Genomic DNA, 23105 nt, shown 5'->3' on the forward strand with positions numbered 1-23105 from the left:
TGTGTCTCTTTATTGTGTATGGTAAAAAAAAAATGATGGTAAGTATATGTGGAAAAATTTACCTTTCACCACGGAAGCAACGAGTCAACTGGGAAGCAGCTGAAATCATCTGTAGACCAAGAAATTTCCTCCTTTTAACCTGGCATCACTGTATTTAGAAAATTCCTTAGCGTTAGGTGAAGCTGCAATTAGCTATCTTTTCAGTTGTGTATCTTTTCTGCACCCTCTTCTGTACAACAGTATACACTTGCACAGTTGTACATCAGCATTGGGATAGGTATTCCTCAATGCAAGCTTGTTGCACACTGCTCAGTTTGGTTTTACATTCATCAAAAGTTTCCAGGGCAAGTGCTCAGAGTTCTACTATTGGCACAGAGCTGCCCATGTGGTGCTCTGAGTTCCATTTTTGGCACAAAGTGGTCAGTTTGCAACTGTAGTTTTAGAGGGCTTATGATGGCCTGGATGTATACCACAGGTTTGTGCTCAGTTTGCCATTATTGGCACAAAGCTGTCCATGTGCTCGGAGTGCCATTATTGGCACAAACGTCAATTTGCAACTACTTTTAGAGGCTCGCAGCATGGATGTATAGCAAAGGTGTGTGCTCAATGTGTCATTTTTGGGACAACGCTGTCCATGTGCTCGGAGTGCTATTTTTGGCACAAACTGGCCAGTTTTCAACTAGTTTTAGAGGGCTCATGATAGCCTGGATAAATAGCACAGGTTTTGTGCTCAATGTGCCTTTATTGGCACAAAGCTGTCCGTGCTCGGTGTGCCATTTTTGGCACAAAGCTTACAACTGTAGGGTTAGAGGGCTCATGATGGCCTGGATGTATAGCACAGGTTATGTTTGTGCTCAGTGTGCCATCATTGGCACGAAGCTGTCCATGTGGTGCTTTGAGTGCCATTATTGGCACAAACCTCAATTTGCAACTAGTTTTAGAGGGCTCATGGTCTGGATTGCTAACACAGGTGTGTGCTCAGTGTGCCGTTATTGGCACAAGATTGTCCATGTGCCATTATTGGCACAAAGCAGTCAATGTGTAACGAGCTTAAGAGGGTTCATAGCCTGGCTGTATAGCAAAAATTAGATGTGTGCGCTGTGTCATATTTGGTACAATGCTGTCCATGTGGTGCTCGGAGTGCCATATTTGGCACAGAGGTCAGTTTGTAACGTTTTAGAGGGCTCATGATGGCCTGGATGCATAGCACAGGTTATATGTTTGTGCTCAGTGTGCCATTATTGGTATAACGATGTCCATGTGGTGCTCGAAGTGCTATTTTTGGCACAAAGCAGCCAGTTTGCAACTGTTGCTTTAGAGGGCTCTGGCAACTTCACCTTTATTACATACTCTTTCAATTCTCCATCTCTAAAAAGCTCTTTTTCACATGCATTAGACCAATATGATATGATATAGTAAGGCTTGCAGCTTCAGGCTTTCCAAACTTAATTAATTTGGTAGTGTTCTTCCTTTCCACACCATCCTGTTCAATTTGCCAGCTTGTATCAACTTATGTTTGCATTTTCTATTGCCTTTCCTGCTTCAAAAATGGTAACATATGGAAAAAACATTAACATTCAGCCAATCTCTAGCTATCATATAATATACTGAAACCATAGGCTCATCCAGCAAATGCTCTTATATATATATATATATATATATATATTTCCCTGGGGATAGGGGAGAAAGAATACTTCCCACGTATTCCCTGCGTGTCGTAGAAGGCGACTAAAAGGGAAGGGAGCGGGGGGGGGGGGGGGGGGGCTGGGAATCCTCCCCCTTTTTTTTTTTTTTTTTTCCAAAAGAAGGAACAGAAGAGGTCCAGGTGAGGATATTCCCTCAAAGGCCCAGTCCTCTGTTCTTAACGCTACCTCGCTATCGCGGGAAATAGCGAATAGTATAAAAAAAATATATATATATATATAATATATCCCTGGGGATAGGGGAGAAAGAATATTTCCCACGTATTCCCTGCGTGTCGTAGAAGGCGACTGAAAGGGAAGGGAGCGGGGGGCTGGAAATCCTCCCCTCTCTTTTTTAATTTTCCAAAAGAAGGAACAGAGAAGGGGGCCAAGTGAGGATATTCCCTCAAAGGCTCAGTCCTCTCTTCTTAACGCTACCTCGCTGACGCGGGAAATGTCAAGTAGTATGAACATGAACATATAATATATATATATATATATATATATATATATATATATATATATATATATAATATATATATATATAATATATATATAATATATATAATATATATATATATATATATATATATATATATATAATATATATATATATATATATAATATATATATATATTATATATATATAATATATATATATATATATATATGTATATATATATATATATATATATATATATATATATATCAATGCCTGTTCTGAAATTCCATCAAGGAAGTGGCTACGGCAATAGTGAGCTCCAGTGCTGCTGCTCAGCCTTTTAGCGCCACACCAGTAACCGGCCACTGTCTACCTACTACTACTATCTATTGCTACTACCATTTTACCAGAAAAGGCTATAAACATACTGAGCTCACCACAGGTGAAACCTACTTACGAAGAATGAAGTAACTGAGTTAAGTGTTATGTGTGACAAGAAGAGATTGTGTGGACAGAATACCAATAGTCTACATGTGGGTGAAGCGGAAAGGAAAAAGAGCTAACTGGGTCAGAGGAGTGCAACTTGACCCACTGAAGTGCTGGCTCTATGCAGCCATCACAACCCCTCCTGATACCCAGGCGGGAAGTAATGTCCTAGTGTTTTCTATCATTTGAGGTAGTTAACAGAAATTCAGAACTTTCAATGAAGCTCTCTACCTACTGAAACATCTGAGCACCAATAAAGATACTTGTAATGCTATTCTTGTGTACCAAGGTACAATTTTAATGTATAAAAGGTAAACTGCAACTAACTTTAAGAATACTGTGAATTTAATATTCTGCTTTCCCTTCATTGGAGCAGCTTTATAAAAATATCTGATAGCACATTAGCAGTGATAGTATATGCTTAGATAATGTCTTTTAATATACAAGATCAATCACAAATGATGCCAATATAATAGTTTTCTTTGTGCTTTGAGCAGCATATAATATATATATATATAAATCTCATTTTAAGTTCCCTGCAGTTTTATGCAGGTGGAAGACATAATTCATGTGTAAGTCAGATGTCACCCCGACCTCAGGTGCCCCTCACACCTGGAATGTTGCCACTCTTGGAGGAGGGCATGTAGCACCAGTGCCTCAGCAATGGGAGGCTCAGTGGCTGATGCTCTCTGCGGTGAGGGGGACCGGATCAGTGATGTCGTTTCGTTGTACGTTCGTTTAACAGTCGTCGAGTTGCGTGTGATCGAGTGTGGCGGTAGCGTGGGGCAGCGTCGGCAGTTTGCCAAGTGAGTGAGTGACCTTCATTAGCGAGCTTTGCCTCACCCACCGCAGCCGTCCATTTCTGTTGAATAAAGAAAAAAAACATAAATTCCATTTTCTGAGATTTTGTCAATAACAATCATCAAACTATATATGACAAACTTTAAGTCACCACAACTTTACATAGAAACAAACCTACATTAATTGCATTGATAAAGACACTGTAAATGCTGTAAAATCCATATCTCTTACCTGGTTAACTTTTTGGGACAATCCCTAAGTTCAGTTTTTAAGATTTAGGTTCAGGGCTCTCAACTGCTGATGACAGGGAGAGCTGGACGGCTTAGTAATTAATGGTGCAGACAGCTGCGACAGTAGGGTCGTGGCGGCCTGGGAAGCAGACAACTTGCAGTTCACCCGTCACCACCTTCCTCTACTAGTGTCTTTCTTCTCCCCTCCTTCCCATTGCCAGTGTTGCTAGGCAAGGATAGGGGGAAGGTGTAAGGGTAAATTCGATGCAGTAGGCTTACTGTAAAGAGAGCAGGTTGGTGGAAAAGGACACGGTGGGATAAAAAAAAGGGTAGAAGATATACTTAAAATGGGCTAATTGCATAAAAACTGGCATTGTGATGGGAAGTTGGGAGCAAGGAATGGTATGTGTGATCATAATGATGGCAACTCACAACAAAACTGTTACGTCTGATATGGTCTTAGACCTCGTAAATAATGGATCATGTCAAGCAACAAACCAGATGACTATGTGGTTGTGTAAAACTCGGGGTGGCAGAATACCTGCTGTCACAATTCGAGATATAGTCTTCTAGACAATGCAACCATGTGTTGGGGGCAAATGAGCAGCTTTTTAAGCCTACAATACAACTGACAACAATGGACAATTAGTTCCCTTAACAGCCAGCTGTCTGGAACTTGGGGCTGGTAAGGGTAGGTAGCAGTTCAGGTGTGGCAACCCCTAGAACACCAGTGTCCTAGGCAGTCCACCACCTGACAGTCACTATTAGTATCGGGTAGGCACCAGGCCTTCCCATGCACTGGGCCTGGGACATCAATGTCCGACACATAGTAACTGGGGAGACATAAGGGGAACAATACACAGTATACAAACACCTTCACAAACACGAAGGGTGCGATACACAGAAACATGGCAATAACATTGTCTGCGATGGGTTACAGTCTACGATACTGTGCAACCTTCAAGGAAAGGTTACAATGCTTCAACGTTAAGTTGTAGCAGGTGGAATACTGATGATAAGTGGCAGCTTATGACTGCATATAGCAGGTTGGTGGCAACTTGCTGCAGCTATGATGTTTGCATGGCCAAAAGGTTTCCTGACAAGGCCACGCTGTAACACATCCTTCACCATGATACAGGGAGAGAGGAATGTTGTGGAGTTTTGTACCTAAATCATTTAGCATCATGTTATATTTGCCAACATTTCACTTATGAAAATAAAGCTAATAAAAATATATATGTATGGATCAAATATTACAAAGACACTTGGGAAATATAATGGATATGTCTTATGAGAGGTGCTAATCCTAAGTGACCAGGCTCTGGAGCTCTCACTTTCACGCACACACAAACACACAAATAAACCCAGCACTAGCAATAACAGGGTAAAACAGTAACACAATATTGAGTTAAGGTGCAATCCTGCCTCTTGGCTAAATGTTCAACACCATCAGAAAATACGAGGTCTAATGTGATATAACAACATGCAACAACAAAACTCATCCTTCTGCGAAATTACAAGGCAAGCGAACATGTGTAAACTTCATCCCAATGGGCCACAGTTAAAGCATACTTGTGGCTTGGTTAACCCTTCAAAGGAGTGTGGCAACCTGACAGAACCTTGGTCATTTACGTTTACATGAAGCCCACCTTGATTTACATGTTACCCACATGGTTAACATGCTACTCTAAAACCAAATATATCAACCAGCTGGGGTTACATACCCCCAGCTGTGGGTCACATGCTGCTGTATGAACATGGTGGGAAGAACTGGTTAGTGTGTGTGTCTGTCACAAATGATTGTTGGTCTTCACGCCCACACCCACTATTATTATTTGATTGGATGTATGATTCCCCACAGGCTAGAGTTCCTGGTTGTGGGTGGGCATGGGTGACCAGTGGAGAAGTCACAGGTGGTGGTCGACCATTGTAAGGACTATAACGTACTAGGCCAGTATTACGTGATTTTGGTGCAGTATATACTGACTTTTGAGATGGTGGGTTAGGTGGAATAAATTCGTTTGTTCGATTTACACCTAAGCATGAGTAGTTATAACCAGTCTTAGTGTGGCAATTGGTTGGGGAGGGTGGATTGTTGTAATGTTGTTTCTCCCCAATGGCAGCTGAGGATTGCTGGGAACGGCCTGGGTATTGGTATGGGTGATGCCTTTGACTCGCACCCTGAGACGGGCTGTACTTTGGAGCCAGGAATTGTGATGATGGAGATGATGATGAAGCACATGAAGTGGGACTGAGCACAGAGTTGGTGCCTGGTGGAGAAGACATAGCCGTGGAAACTTGGGGCTGGGGTAAAATCTGGGAAGGAACATGGGGTGGGGATTTATAACTGTTGGGGCTGGTAAGTGGAGGAGAGGTTGGGCTACCAGAGGAGGAAGAGGAGGAAGAAGAGCAAGAGCTGGAGGTACTGGTGTCAGGTGAGTCTGCTGGTGTGACGATAACTAATGGTGGCCGAAGGGCCTTAGAACAGCGTGGAGAATGGCGGCAGGATGCACGATGGTTGGGGTCGCCCAGCAACTTCTCCAAATTCATTTTCTCTGTTGTCAACCGCTGGATTTCAGTTTTGAGTCTCACATTCATATCTTCCACCGACTCCGATTCCTGAACAAGAATTAGAATTTCAGAATTTTTTTTTTCAAAGGTATTAAAATTGAACTTATGAACATTTCCAGATCCAAATACATTATGTGTAACTATTTACAATCCTACCCAGTTTCACTACAAACTAAAACTTGACTGACATTTTAGAAAATATAGGCCAATATACTTCATATCTGCTTAGAGCTTTTATTCTTGTCTTATACTTACGAAAAAAGCTGGACAGCAAGTATGAAAGGCAAACAAAGATAAGCAGCTACAGACACAGAAAAGACTTACGCTCATGAGCACGATGGTCTTCTCCTTCTTCTTGTTCCTACATTTGGTGGCTGCTATCTTATTCCTTTCTCGCCGCCGTCGCCGCCTCTCCTCGTCCTCCTCAGTTAGCTGTTGTGACAAATATGTTACTGACATCGCGTCAGTCATCTCACGTCACTAACATCACATCTCCTCAACTCATTTCAAACAGTACATCACATCAGCACATCATTACCACCTGTTGTGATAATATTATTACCATGATGCCTTCAATTACCCTGTCTCTAGTCAAGAATGCTGTCAGTCCAAGAACTATAGATGGAAAGATAAGCATACATATGGCAGGTAAGCAACCTCTGCAACTTAGAAGGATGTTTGTGTAAGCGTGTGTAATAAACTATTTGCACAGTAGGAGGAGGGTTTTCTACACTCATAACACCCTGTCTTCTAACTCTACGCTTTTAATTTTTAAACCTTTGTTACGTCTGCATTCACAGTTTTACCATTTGGCTTATTCCACTCATTCATTATTCTGATATCTTAAAAGTACTTCTTTTTCATCTTTTCTAATCAGTTTCTTAGTTTCGAGTTCTGGCCTCTGGTTGCTCTTTTTAAGCATTTATAGACCTGTTCACTCTCAAATATTGCCAAACTTGTTTCAAAACTTGAAGATTAAGACTGTCTCCACTAACTCTTCTACTATGGGCAAATTTAAAATAGCTAATCTCTCCAAATAACTCAGCTTTCTTATTTCACTCACCATCTCTGTCATACTTCACTAAAACCCCCTCTATTCCTCCTTTGTCTTTCTTTAGTAGCTATGAAGCATGCATGTATTTTACTTTGGAACTAGTAAACACTGTGAATAGCAACCCCTGTAATTGTTTTATTATTTGCTGCCAGACAGTTTGTCTCCTTTGCAACTCTCCTGAGGTATCATTCTGACATTAAGTTAGTTACAATGTTTACTATGTCAAATGGACTTCTGTAGCTTATTTTCTGTTATATAATCACATCAAGGCCTTTTTTCACTGCCATATCATTACTCTGACTTTTTTCAGATTAAATTTCATCAACTTTGAAGCTTGTCTAAATCTAGATGACGGAATCCTCATCTTTACTACCCTCCACAAAGCATTCAGGTATAAGACCAGAATGGCACATTATTCATTTACAAAGATTATGAGTAATGGTCCCAATACTGTGCCCTGTGTTTGACAAGTGTCTTTTGCTCCCTTCCACTTATGGTAATTTTCTGTCTAACAGAAGTGTTTCCCTTTTATGCAATCCTGGACATCAAACTCCTTCACCTCTCTCTTATGTGATACTGTCTAAAGCCTTCTACAGTCCTGTAACAAGATATAAACCAATACATCTCAGTCTAAAACTAACTTTGCTCTTTCATATAAGTCTGTGAGATTTGTCGCATAATCTCCTTTCCCAGAACCCATGCTACAGCTCATCAAGATACTTTCTCCTTTGAGAGTAACTGTCCACTTGCTTTCTAATTATCTTTACCAGTATTCTATTGATGACACTCATCAGTGGGACTGGTCTGTAGATGAGTACAATTTTCCTATCAACTTTTCTATTTAAATAATGACCAATATGGTAAAGGCAAAACATGCCCTACTCATGGCCATCTTAAGTGAAAAGGAAACTGATTACGAGGAAAGGAATGAAGATACTGACCAGATTTTATCAGATGTTAGTAGACCTGACTCTTAAAAGTAGAAAGGTTAAAGGACGAGAATTCTACAGCTTGCTGTTTGATGAAAGATGGAAGCACCATAACTGTCAATTTGTGTGTGTGGTCAGTCTAATTACACAAACTCTTAGAAGCAGCAGTCTGATGCATGCTAAACGTCCAAACCTTGGTAGCAGAGACACATGCAGACAACTCATTAAAGCAGTGGCTAATACCTTTTAAAACAAGAAAAGACAGCAAAATCAAAGCAGAGAGAATTGGATGGTTGGAGAATTAACGAGACAAATATTTCAATTAACAAAGCAAAGGGAGAAGAACCACCCCAAATATGAAAGCATTACTCCATAAGCAGGTAAATAAAAACCTTGGTAGATATGATATAGCCGCTCACAAGAAAAATGGTAATGGCACATATGCACCAAAACAAGCTTTTGGCATGCAATTTTTATGGTGATTATGTGAGGTTTCAAGGACACAGTGGACAATATGGTTTTGCCCAACTCATTTATGTTATTACAGGGATGGATAATGGTGTTTTGAAACTGAACAGAAGACATTTAGAAAAGGAGCTATTTATTCATATAATTATTTATTATACTTTAACACTGTCTCCTGCGTTAGCAAGGTAGCGCAAGGAAACAGACGAAAGAATGGCCCAACCCACCCACCCACATACACATGTATATACATACCTATACATTTCAATGTACACATATATATATACATGTACATAATTCATACTTGCTACCTTTATTCATTCCTGTCGCTACCCCGCCACACATGAAGTGACAACCCCCTCCTCCCGCACGCACACAAGATAATGCTAGGAAAAGACAACAAAGGCTACATTCATTCACACTCAGTCTCTAGCTGTCATGTAAAATGCATCGAAACCACAGCTCCCTTTCCACATCCAGGCACCACAAAACTTTCCATGGTTTACCCCAGACGCTTCACATGCCCTGGTTCAATCCACTGACAGCACATCGACCTTGGTATACCACATCTTTCCAATGCATTCTATTACTTACACGCCTTTCACCCTCCTGCATGTTCAGGCCCTAATTGCTCAAAATCTTTTTCACTCCATCCTTTCACCTCCAATTTGATCTCACACTTCTCATTCCCTCCACCTCTGACACATATATCCTCTCTGTCAATCTTTCCTCACTCATTCTCTCCATGTGACCAAATCGTTTCAATACACCCTCTTCTGCTCTCTCAACACACTCTTTTTAATACCACACATCTCTCTTACCCTTTCATTTCTTACTCGATCAAACCATCTCACACCACATATTGTCCTCAAACATCTCATTTCCAACACAGCCACCCTCCTCCGCACAACCTTATCTACAGCCCACGCCTTGCAACCATATAACATTGTTGGTACCACTATTCCTTCAAACATACCCATTTTTGCTTTCCGAGATAATGTTCTCACCTTCCACACGTTTTTCATCGCTCCCAGAACTTTCGCCCTCTCCCCACCCTGTGATTCACTTCCGCTTCCAAATCCCCTCCCAGGTATCTAAAACACTTGACATTCTTCAGTTTTCCTCCATTCAAACTTACCTCCCAACTGACTTGTCCCTCAACCTTTCCGTACCTAATAACCTTGCTCTTATTCACATTTACACTCAGCCTTCTTCTTTCACACACTTTACCAAACTCAGTCACCAGCTTCTGCAGTTTCTCACCCAAATCAGCCACCAGCGCTGTGTCATCAGCGAACAACTGACTCACTGGGATTCCCAAACCCTCTCATCAACAACAGACTGCATACTTGCCCCTCTCTCCAAAACTCTTGCATTCACCTCCCTAACAACCCCATTCATAAACAAATTAAACAACTATGGAGATATCAAGCACCCCTGCCGCAAACCGACATTCATAGAGAACCAATCACTTTCCTCTCTTCTTACTCGTACACATGCCTTACATCCTTGATAAAAATTTTTCACTGCTTCTAACAACTTTCCTCCCACACCATATACTCTTAATACCTTCCACAGAGCATCTTTATTAACTCTAACATATGCCTTCTCCAGATCCATAAATGCCATATGCAAATCCATATCTTTTTCTAAGTATTTCTTACATACATTCTTCAAAGCAAACACCTGATCCACACATGCTCTACCACTTCTGAAACCACACTGCTCTTCCCCAATCTGATGTTCTGTACATGTCTTCACCCTCTCAATCAATACCATCCCATATAATTTACCAGGAATACTCAACAAACGTATACCTCTGTAATTTGAACACTCACCTTTATCCCATTTGCCTTTGTACAATGGCACTATGCATGCATTCTGCCAATCCTCAGGCACTTCACCATGAGCCATACATACATTGAATATCCTCACCAACCAGTCAACAACACAGTCACCCCCTTATTTAATAAATTCCACTGCAATATCATCCAAACCCATCATCTTGATAGCTTTCATCTTCCGCAAAGCTTTCACTACCTCTTCTCTGTTTACCAAATCATTCTCCCTGACCCTCTCACTTCGCATACCACCTTGACCAAAACACCCTATATCTGCCACTCTATCATCTAAAACATTTAACAAAACTTCAAATACTCACTCCATCTCCTTCTCATATCACCACTACTTGTTATTTCTTCCCCATTAGCCCCCTTCACCGATGTTCCCATTTGTTGTCTTGTCATACGCACTTTATTTACTTCCTTAAAAAACATCTTTTCATTCTCCCTAAAATTTAATGATACTCTCTCACTTGCCCTCTTTTTCACCTCTTGCACCTTTCTCTTGACCTACCTCTTTCTTTTGTACATCTCCCAGTCATTTGCACTATTTTCCTGCAAAAATCATCCAAATGCCTTTCTCTTTCACTAATAGTCTTACTTCTTCATCCCACCACTCACTACCCTTTCTAATCTGCCCACCTCCCAAGTTTCTCATGTCACAAGCATCTTTTGCACAAGCCATCAATCACTGCTTCCCTAAATACATCCCATTCCTCCCCCACTCCCCTTACGTCCTTTGCTCTCACCTTTTCCATTCTGCACTTAGTCTCTCCTGGTACTTCCTCACACAAGTCTCCTTCCCAAGCTAACTTACTCTCACTACTCTCGTCACCTAAACATTCTCTCTTCTGTTCTGAAAACCTCTACAAATCTTCACCTTCACCTCCACAAGATTATGATCAGACATCCCTCCAGTTGCACCTCTCAGCACATTAACATCCAAAAGTCTCTCTTTCACGTGCCTATCAATTAACACGTAATCTAATAATGCTCTGGCCATCTCTCTAACTTACATACATATACTTATGTATATCTCTTTTTAAACCAGGTATTCCCAATGGCCAAACTTGCATAACGTATACTTATGTATATCTCTCTTTTTAAACCAGGTATTCCCAATCACCAGTCCTTTTTCAGCACATAAATCTACAAGCTCTTCACCATTTCCATTTACAACACTGAACACCCCATGTACACCAATTATTCCCTCAACTGCCACATTACTCACCTTTGCATTCAAACCACCCATCACTATCTCCAAATCTTGTGCATCAAAACTGCTAACACACTCACTCAGCTGCTCCCAAACCACTTGCCTCTCATAATCTTTCTTCTCATGCCTAGGTGCATAGGCCCCAATAATCATCCCTCTCTTTCCATCCACTTTCAGTTTTACCCACATAAATCAAGAGTTTACTTTCTTACACTCTATCACATACTCCTACAACTCCTGTTTCAGGAGTAGCGCTTCTTCCTTTGCTCTTGTCCTCTCACCAACCCCTGACTTTACTCCCAAAACATTCCCAAACTACTCTTCCCCTTTACCCTTGAGCTTCGTTTCGCTTAGAGCCAAAACATCCAAGTTCCTTTTGTCAAGGAAATTGCTATCATTCCTAAATTTAACCAGGTTACAGCTTCCCCACTCTGAAAAGCTGAACAGGTTGAATTAAGAGAGATGTGTTTACCGGAAGAAAGAAAATAAATATAAAAGTGAAGAGGGAAGAGGCAGTGCACTGAAGTAGTGCAAAATTATCACCATAAGGGTGGATAGGGTTCAAGAAGTTGATTGGAGATCATCTAAGAAGAGAAAAAAAGAGCAGACAACAGAACAGAACCCAGACAGACATCATTGATGATAGGATAAGAGCAGAAAGTTATTCTTACAATTATTCCTATGTACTTAGTACGAGAAAGGGGAATGTTGCTCAAATAGCAATTCCTGCAATGGACTTGCTCAGAGGAAGCAATGCATTAGAGAAGGGCCAGTATTACAAAAGTCAAAGGAAGGAGGTTTAGAAAGCAAAACTTATGCCACATCAAAAGCTTTGATGCTGAATGCTACAACTTCCCTAAAGACTCAGAGAAAGGAAGACCAGTGGCAAGTAAAACAGGAGAAATAACATCATCAATTGACCTTGTACTTTGAAAGCTGTACTAGTGATCAGACAGAAGAAAATGCATTCTGATTATCTAAGTAAGAGTTGCAAAGATGTTGGAGAGAGCAGAAATGAGAGCAATGGGAATGGACTGCATCAAGAAGAAAAATTCTGGGTTTTACAAGGGGATGAAATAGGCTAGCAAGGATTAGAGCTAACTTAGAGGCACACTTCCTTATGATTTGAGATGATATGTCATTTGGGCTATATGTTTTGCTCACTTAAAGCTAAGAAAATACCTGGAAGACCCTGTGGGGAGAGAGAGAGAGAGAGAGAGAGAGAGAGAGAGAGAGAGAGAGAGAGAGAGAGAGAGAGAGAGAGAGAGAGAGAGAGAGAGAGAGAGACTTGAGTGGCTTTATCAATAAACTGACTGGGTTGGAAAACGAGGAAAAGTTGAATTACAGAAGTGTCCGGAAATGCTTTTGGTTAGTGACCTAAAAGATTTATCCACAGAGGTCAAATCAGCCCATTTCCTTTTTATGAAGGTAAGCTTGAGTTTACAACATACAGCTTTGCAATCATCATGAGAAGAAATGAAGGGATTTGGGAAGGGAAGTATTTCATGGTCTATTACACTGTCCTTTATGTAATAGGCATCATATCTTTAGTGATCAAATCACAACTAGGGACAGAAACATCAAGTAGAAGGGATACAGGACCCTGTCTCAGCTTTAAAAACTTCCACTAAATAGTCAGTATAACTACAGGGATTCCAGCCAATGAAGCAGTAGCCACTCCATGGAAAATCATAAAAAATGCTTAAGAGTAACCAGCAAGCCAGAATTGGCATGGAGGGGAGAGGGATCAGTTGGAAAAGAGAAATAAGATTCTGGTCAACCAACCATATGGAGTAGAAACAAGATACATACATGGGAGGGTTCAGAGGGGAAAAAAAAAAGAAAAAAAAAAAAAATGTCAGAAAGAGTGGTCTTTACCATTGGAAAGTTGGGTGTAATTATTTGTTCCACATCACTGACAAGGGAAGAACAAAGGGCCTTCACTCCACCAAGATCATTCTACGAAGAGCCTAGCTAATCCTAGTAGTGTAGGTTAAAATCCCCTGCATACAGGATTTCTGTGAAACAATGGCTTTCTTTCACTCACTTGTCCCTAGATCTTGTCAGCAATTCTGTGAACAATACCTGAGTGATGTCAAATGTTTCTGCACATTTCCTTAGCATATACAGAGAGACTTCATTAAGGCCTTGTGCCAATATGAGTAAAACCCATCAGTAGTCTACTTCTTATTTCTGCCAGTTTCAATGCTTTCCAAGAACTCTTTCCCATCTAATCTCTTTGGTGGTGTGGCTACAGTCTTCTCCTCTATGAATTCACTTTTAAACTTGTCATTTAGGTCCATGCATAGCTTTTCACTGTCCTCTATAGACCTTCCCTCTGAATGCTTTGCTTGATGAGCTGCAGTTAAATGTACAATTTATTCTTGATGACTTATGGAAAAGTTTTGGAGTTTTCTTGACTTTTACACTGCATCCTAACATTGATTGCATTTACCTGGGTTGAATTTCGTCAACCATGCATAAGATCTGAACTCAGGAGTCTGTACAGGTACCCATGTTAGTTAGAAGCAATTCTCATGACTCTATACTTCTTTTGTGACCATGGCATCATCTGCAAACACATTCAGGTAAAAGCCCAATCATTCTGGCAAGTCATCTACATAGATCAAGAAAACTTATCCCAGTAATGAGCCCTGCAACATGCCACTGGGACCCCAACTCATTTCAAGAACAATCCTCTCATGTGCCTCCTTTCTTCCTATCTGCTAATGTAATTTTCTATCCAGCAAAGAAGTTTCCCCTCTACTCCTGCCTGAAGATCTAGCTTCTTTGCCAACTGCTTCACGCCTCAACAGTCACAGATCCCCCTTCCCCTGAAGAACTAAACACTGACATGATATATATACAACAAATTGGCCTGGCAAGCACTAAACACACACACCACACTCCCATATACATGTAAGTTATACTTTCTGATCTATGCTCTAGACATAAGCCTACCAACATTATAAACATAAACACATCTCAAGACCCTTCACCCCTTGCATGCAATTTCCATGCTAAAGTCAATGAACACTTCCAAAATGTCCTGGATTCACAACACATAAGACGTAGTATATGCATCATCACCACCACACTCCTTGATCTATAATTCTGTCTAATTATATAATTTCTCTCAAGTATTCCTAATATTTAGTACCTTACAGAACTGGAATAGGTAATATATATTACTGTATTATATATATTTATTTTTGCTCTGTCGCTGTCTCCCGCGTTTGCGAGGTAGTGCAAGGAAACAGACGAAAGAAATGGCCCAACCCACCCCCATACACATGTATATACATACACGTCCACACACACAAATATACATACCTACACAGCTTTCCATGGTTTACCCCAGACGCTTCACATGCCCTGATTCAATCCACTGACAGCACGTCAACCCCGGTATACCACATCGATCCAATTCACTCTATTCCTTGCCCTCTTTTCACCCTCCTGCATGTTCAGGCCCCGATCACACAAAATCTTTTTCACTCCATCTTTCCACCTCCAATTTGGTCTCTCACTTCTCGTTCCCTCCACCTCCGACACATATATCCTCTTGGTCAATCTTTCCTCACTCATTCTCTCCATGTGCCCAAACCATTTCAAAACACCCTCTTCTGCTCTCTCAACCACGCTCTTTTTATTTCCACACATCTCTCTTACCCTTACGTTACTTAGTCGATCAAACCACCTCACACCACACATTGTCCTCAAACATCTCATTTCCAGCACATCCACCCTCCTGCGCACAACTCTATCCATAGCCCACGCCTCGCAACCATACAAAATTGTTGGAACCACTATTCCTTCAAACATACCCATTTTTGCTTTCTGAGATAATGTTCTCGACTTCCATACATTCTTCAAGGCTCCCAGGATTTTCGCCCCCTCCCCCACCCTATGATCCACTTCCGCTTCCATGGTTCAATCCGCTGCCAGATCCACTCCCAGATATCTAAAACACTTTACTTCCTCCAGTTTTTCTCCATTCAAACTTACCTCCCAATTGACTTGACCCTCAACCCTACTGTACCTAATAACCTTGCTCTTATTCACATTTACTCTTAACTTTCTTCTTTCACACACTTTACCAAACTCAGTCACCAGCTTCTGCAGTTTCTCACATGAATCAGCCACCAGCGCTGTATCATCAGCGAACAACAACTGACTCACTTCCCAAGCTCTCTCATCCACAACAGACTTCATACTTGCCCCTCTTTCGAAAACTCTTGCATTCACCTCCCTAACAACCCCATCCATAAACAAATTAAACAACCATGGAGACATCACACACCCCTGCCGCAAACCTACATTCACTGAGAACCAATCACTTTCCTCTCTTCCTACACATACACATGCCTTACAACCTCGATAAAAACTTTTCACTGCTTCTAACAACTTGCCTCCCACACCATATATTCTTAATACCTTCCACAGAGCATCTCTATCAACTCTATCATATGCCTTCTCCAGATCCATAAATGCTACATACAAATCCATTTGCTTTTCTAAGTATTTCTCACATACATTCTACAAAACAAACACATGATCCACACATCCTCTACCACTTCTGAAACCACACTGCTCTTCCCCAATCTGATGCTCTGTACATGCCTTCACCCTCTCAATCAATACCCTCCCATATAATTTACCAGGAATACTCAACAAACTTATACCTCTGAAATTTGAGCACCCACTCTTATCCCCTTTGCCTTTGTACAATGGCACTATGCACGCATTCCGCCAATCCTCAGGCACCTCACCATGTCATTTTTTTTTTTTTTTTTTTTTTGCTTTGTCGCTGTCTCCCGCGTTTGCAAGGTAGCGCAATGAAACAGACGAAAGAAATGGCCCAACCCACCCCCATACACATGTACATACATACGTCCACACACGCAAATATACATACCTACACAGCTTTCCATGGTTTACCCCAGACGCTTCACATGCCTTGATTCAATCCACCGACAGCACGTCAACCCCGGTATACCACATCGCTCCAATTCACTCTATTCCTTGCCATCCTTTCACCCTCCTGCATGTTCAGGCCCCGATCACACAAAATCTTTTTCACTCCATCTTTCCACCTCCAATTTGGTCTCCCTCTTCTCCTCGTTCCCTCCACCTCCGACACATATATTCTCTTGGTCAATCTTTCCTCACTCATTCTCTCCATGTGCCCGAACCATTTCAAAACACCCTCTTCTGCTCTCTCAACCACGCTCTTTTTATTTCCACACATCTCTCTTACCCTTACGTTACTTACTCGATCAAACCACCCCATACCACACATTGTTCTCAAACATCTCAATTCCAGCACATCCATCCTCCTGCGCACAACTCTATCCATAGCCCACGCCTCGCAACCATACAACATTGTTGGAACCACTATTCCTTCAAACATACCCATTTTTGCTTTCCGAGATAATGTTCTCGACTTCCACACATTCTTCAAGGCTCCCAGAATTTTCGCCCCCTCCCCCACCCTATGATCCACTTCCGCTTCCATGGTTCCATCCGCTGCCAGATCCACTCCCAGATATCTAAAACACTTCACTTCCTCCAGTTTTTCTCCATTCAAACTCACCTCCCAATTGACTTGACCCTCAACCCTACTGTACCTAATAACCTTGCTCTTATTCACATTTACTCTTAACTTTCTTCTTTCACACACTTTACCAAACTCAGTCACCAGCTTCTGCAGTTTCTCACATGAATCAGCCACCAGCGCTGTATCATCAGCGAACAACTGACTCACTTCCCAAGCTCTCTCATCCCCAACAGACTTCATACTTGCCCCTCTTTCCAAAACTCTTGCATTCACCTCCCTAACAACCCCATCCATAAACAAATTAAACAACCATGGAGACATCACACACCCCTGCCGCAAACCTACATTCACTGAGAACCAATCACTTTCCTCTCTTCCTACACGTACACATGCCTTACATCCTCGATAAAAACTTTTCACTGCTTCTAACAACTTGCCTCCCACACCATATATTCTTAATACCTTCCACAGAGCATCTCTATCAACTCTAACATATGCCTTCTCCAGATCCATAAATGCTACATACAAATCCATTTGCTTTTCTAAGTATTTCTCACATACATTCTTCAAAGCAAACACCTGATCCACACATCCTCTACCACTTCTGAAACCACACTGCTCTTCCCCAATCTGATGCTCTGTACATGCCTTCACCCTCTCAATCAATATCCTCCCATATAATTTACCAGGAATACTCAACAAACTTATACCTCTGTAATTTGAGCATTCACTCTTATCCCCTTTGCCTTTGTACAATGGCACTATGCACGCATTCCGCCAATCCTCAGGCACCTCACCATGAGTCATACATACATTAAATAACCTTACCAACCAGTCAACAATACAGTCACCCCCTTTTTTAATAAATTCCACTGCAATACCATCCAAACCTGCTGCCTTGCCGGCTTTCATCTTCCGTAAAGCTTTTACTACCTCTTCTCTGTTTACCAAATCATTTTCCCTAACCCTCTCACTTTGCACACCACCTCGACCAAAACACCCTATATCTGCCACTCTATCATCAAACACATTCAACAAACCTTCAAAATACTCACTCCATCTCTTTCTCACATCACCACTACTTGTTATCACCTCCCCATTTGCGCCCTTCACTGAAGTTCCCATTTGCTCCCTTGTCTTACGCACTTTATTTACCTCCTTCCAGAATATCTTTTTATTCTCCCTAAAATTTAATGATAACTCTCTCACCCCAACTCTCATTTGCCCTCTTTTTCACCTCTTGCACCTTTCTCTTGACCTCCTGTCTCTTTCTTTTATCATATATACACAGTAAATATGGTACCTATTCAGGTTCTGTAAGGTACTAAATATCAAGAAGACTTGTGAGGTACTATGGTTTGTTTTCCATGTACCATGCAAAGTCTCTCAGCAGTTGGTTCTGAAATGAATGTAGTTGTTCACTTCAAACAGTAACACAGATACAAAACTGAAGAAGGTATTTTTCCCTTAAAGATATCATACTATGTTTAAACATGGCTCAAATAAGACTAAATTTAGTTGTTTTAGTCAGTAGTAGTCATTTTTGTAACTTTCACACTTTCTTCCATTCAAAGTAAAACAATCAAAACAGCCTATTACAAACACTAACTTAGCTTTCCATATGAAAAACATTATTTCTGAAATTCAGATGAACACTTCAGCTTCCCTATCAAACTTCATATCAGAATATCTAATTCTTTAAATTGTATATAATTATGTCCAGGTTTACCATACTTTTTAATTCCTGTTAACCTGCTAGCCTAATCAACATAACTTTTCATTATCATGACTGGGTCAGGGATCCTTTTGTAAATCTCATTTCTCTTTAGAAAATAAGTTTTGCTTTATATATATTATTTTAACTCACATGCCCTTTCCAGCTTTGGCACCAAGCAGTCTTGTATGCATTAATGATGGAACATGAATACAGCTGTTTAAAGTTTTCTGATCTGAAACCTTAACTCTTTTGCTGTGCAAAACCTTGAAAAACTCATAGGTCATAGGGTTGTAAAAATGAGTAACAATTCTTGCTTGCTACCTATCTCCACCTACACACGGTTACACTGCATGTGGAGAATCGCCTCTAAATTTGTCATGGAACTTCTCACTTCCCTGATATGATTATAATGCAGCCTTGAAGCTGCAAGAACCCTAAAAGAGGGGCCCCTTTGGTTACATAAAAATAACTTGTTACTTGATGGAATAAAATGCCATAAATATTCCATACAAGGTGATTGTATCAGATTCAATAATCATTCTGACATAATGCCATTGTAAAAATATGCGGGCATGATATCTCAACAGGTACCATCAACTTTGCTGCAGTACTACTAGCTATCTAAGGTCTCTGATATAATAGTTTTAAATATCTTTAACAATAATACTAAAGTAGTAAAACAAAAGATTCTGAAGGATTGGTGCTCTGGGGTCTTCACAGTATTCAAAGGTATAATCTATGAAAAACTGATTGGTTTCTGGCATATATATGGAGAAAAAAATGATCTCTGATGGTTGTCAATTGCAAATGAAATCTGAACTTTGTATACTGATTTGACAGTCTGTAACAAAAATACTAATGCCACAGAACAAAAATTTAGGTCCGGGGATGGTACTATGGTATTATTTCTTCTTATTTTACAGTACAACTAGGATTTGGTTCAATTCTAGATAATGGAATATAAGTTTTAAATGATTCTATGTAAAATCAAATCCCCTAATTTGAGTATATCAGAGGAGATATGTCTTACAACGATACTGGGTCTAAAAATGACCATGTAGTACATACTGGGATACAGAGAGTTGGTTTGTTCAAAAATAACAAGAACTGGAGGTTCCTCATTATCTTTTTTTAAGACTGCTATTTTGCTAGATAAGAAAAACAATCATGGATTCCCTGGCAGTATTTTTCAAGGACATTACCTCAGATAATTTAAATCATCCATCAGCAAACACCATCATAATGTTTTATGCAACCAATACCTGGGATTTCTAGGTTTTCTATATAAAAGTATAAACAGCTTGATTATCCAAACTGTTATACAGCCATTGGCCATTCTTCTTACAATTCAAGATAATTTCAGTTCCCATGATGGAGATGCAAAACCAGATGGACACTGGACACCACATTATGATGATACAACGAACAAATGAGTCTGACCAAGTGCTATCCATGTTACTCACATCATTGCTTTCATTCTTGATGAACTTGGTGTCTTCAAGGAGGGACTCAGGAGATTCAACGCCGGCAGCCTGCAGCTTGCTGCGGATCTGTAGCTTAAGACCCTCTTTGATAAGTGCCGACTTTGTGGCCTCCACAGTGTTGACAGGGGAGGGCAGGTCGGGGGTGGAGGGGGGCGATGCCCCAGCCAGGGGGCCGCCCATACCTGAGGTGCCGGGGGACCCGCCCACCAGGCCACCTCCACCACCCCCGTTGCCTGAAAAACCACTAGTGGCACCCGTAGGGTCAGTTAGGTGTCGTGTTGTGAGGTCATCTCTGTTACGACAAGCAGTTGTCACAGGTGTGGCTGCCGATTCTTCACTGGGGCTGCTTATGTCACTGATGGGACTTAATAGTGCCCCGCCCTCCACCTGCAACAACACCTTAGTACTGTTCAATTTGTCAACAAAAAAGAAAGAAAAAAAATCCCCAGAAAAAATATCAATTTGCGGCGGCACTTTTACTACTACTTTTTAAAAGATAACCATAGTAAAATGGAAAGGGCTGTGCACAATAAAACTATTTCCAAAGTCTAAAGAGGTACACCTTTTCTTATTACCTAACGTTTGTACACTCTCAGGAATAAATAATTAAATAAACAAGAAGTAAAGTATGGGCCCTACAACAAACTACCTTTACACCTTCACATGAATAACTACTGCAGCTCATTCCAAAATCAAAAGTATGCTCATTGTTCAAAACAGAAACGGAAGCTCTTACACAATCTATGTAATGCTGACCTGGCTCTGGTACTGGGAATACGAGTGTGGCAGGGGTGGACTAGTCAGGTTGATGAGGGAGTTTAGGATCTCCGGTGTCTTAGGTGTGGTGCAAGAACCCTCACCCGCCGTGGGTGGAGGCGGCGTTAGGTTCACGTTCAGGTACATGGTAAGTGCTGAGCCTGTAGGACAACAGAAAATAAAATTATTAGTGAAACAAAAGCAACATGGAGTACACTGTGTTAGTAATACAAAATAGTAAATTCTGAAGCAGGGGGTACACTTTGTATGCTCACTCTACGCCATAATAAAATACCTTAAATTACTAGAACTAAATGGTACACTTTGTATGCTCAGTCCACGCCATAATAAAATACCTTAAATTACTAAAACTAAATGGTGTATGCCACATAAGCAACAGACATTTCATTGATTTCATGATACTTTCTCTTAGGCTTTGTGTCCATGCTAATGTTTAACCGTGTCTATACATCTTTTTTTAATAATTATGGATTGAAATATATAGGTGTGGTAAGACTGGGATGTTTGTGTGTGTGTGTGCTTATGGGGTCTGGTTTTGTATGCAAGCTGTTCATAGGGTGTGGGCTGCAAACATGGTAGTCATAGCATGTGAGGACTACACAAGGTACTCACATAAGGTGTAAGCTGTACATATGAGGTATGGGATGTATACATGATAGTAATGTGGCATGGGCTATACACATGGTAGTCATGGGTCTCAGGCTATACACATGGTGCCCATGAGGTGTGTATGCATGTTGCTCATGGGGTGTGTGCTGTACATAAGGTAATCATGGGGTCTACTTTGTACATATGGAGCTCATGGGGTGTGGGTAGTACAAAAGGTATTCATGGGGTGTGGGTAGTACACAAGGTATTCATGGGGTGTGGGTAGTACACAAGGTATTCATGGGGTGTGGGCTGTCCACAAGATAGTCATGGGGCGTAGGCTATACATATGATAGTCGTTGGGTGTGGGCTGTACTGGTACACATGGTGCTCATGAGGTGTGGACTGTATACATGGGAGTCATGTGGTGTGGATTGTACACTTGGTAGTCATGGGTCCAGGCCTATACACATGATGATCATGAGGTATAGGCTGTATACAAGGTAGATATTGGGTGTGGACAGTACACACAGCAGCTATGGGGTGTCTCCAAGAATACTGGGTCTCCCATGTCACAGGTTTGGCTGGTGAAACCATCAACAAGTAGCCCCAACCATCCAGGATGGTGTGGTATTGATGGTGACACATCACTATCAGTAATAACTTTATTTCGGCAGTATGGCACTTGAGCACAACCTTACGACCCTTGGATGTGACAATCAGAGATACTAACTTAATATTTAGAATCGTGGGGCATTCCAAAAGCTGAATGAAATCGTCTGGCGTTGGCAAAAAATACACACCCAGAATTGGTCGACCCGAACAGCGTTTAATCTGGGTAATTTTTGGAAATTACTTATGCCTTCAGTAGTTTTGAAAACTACTTAAGTTTCTATTTTGTAGTAACAATTTTCATGTCTAGATTTTACATACGCTTTCGTTATGAAACTACCTAGAAAGATAGGCATATTAATATTAATAGACAGATGGTTCATGTTGTATATACCAAGTAAACTGAGGAACACTGTTCAGGTCCTGCAGTGTACTTGACTGGGTGTTGGATGCAATAAAAGTCCCGCCTGCTGTGCAATATACTGGGTGTTGCATGCATTAAAAGTTCCACCTGCTGTGCAATATACTGTCATCTAACACAGATGGTGTCATGGTATACAGATCCCAGAAGCATGTATAATGCTAAATAGTCAAATGAAACACCACCCATGATTCACCGTCGTGCTCCATGGCATTCGCATGGATGCTGG

At 41.0% G+C, this 23105-nt stretch overlaps 1 protein-coding gene across 3 annotated transcripts in view; it reads right to left on the reverse strand.

Annotated features, from left to right (window-relative positions):
- Window positions 1–2937: 2937 nt before the first annotated feature.
- Window positions 2938–23105, reverse strand: part of Atf3 (Activating transcription factor 3) — a 90797-nt gene continuing 70629 nt past the window's right edge. For all 3 annotated transcript variants that reach the window (XM_071659221.1, XM_071659222.1, XM_071659223.1), the window contains 5 exons: window positions 21235–21395; window positions 20458–20865; window positions 6537–6644; window positions 3643–6260; window positions 2938–3472 (listed from right to left, as the gene is read on the reverse strand). In XM_071659221.1, coding sequence (XP_071515322.1) covers window positions 5379–6260; window positions 6537–6644; window positions 20458–20865; window positions 21235–21395 — 1559 coding nt within the window. In that variant the 3' untranslated portion in view covers window positions 2938–3472; window positions 3643–5378. The remainder of the gene's footprint in view (window positions 3473–3642; window positions 6261–6536; window positions 6645–20457; window positions 20866–21234; window positions 21396–23105) is intronic.

Source organism: Panulirus ornatus, chromosome 67 (assembly GCF_036320965.1).
Source record: "Panulirus ornatus isolate Po-2019 chromosome 67, ASM3632096v1, whole genome shotgun sequence".
Lineage (NCBI taxonomy): Eukaryota > Metazoa > Arthropoda > Malacostraca > Decapoda > Palinuridae > Panulirus > Panulirus ornatus.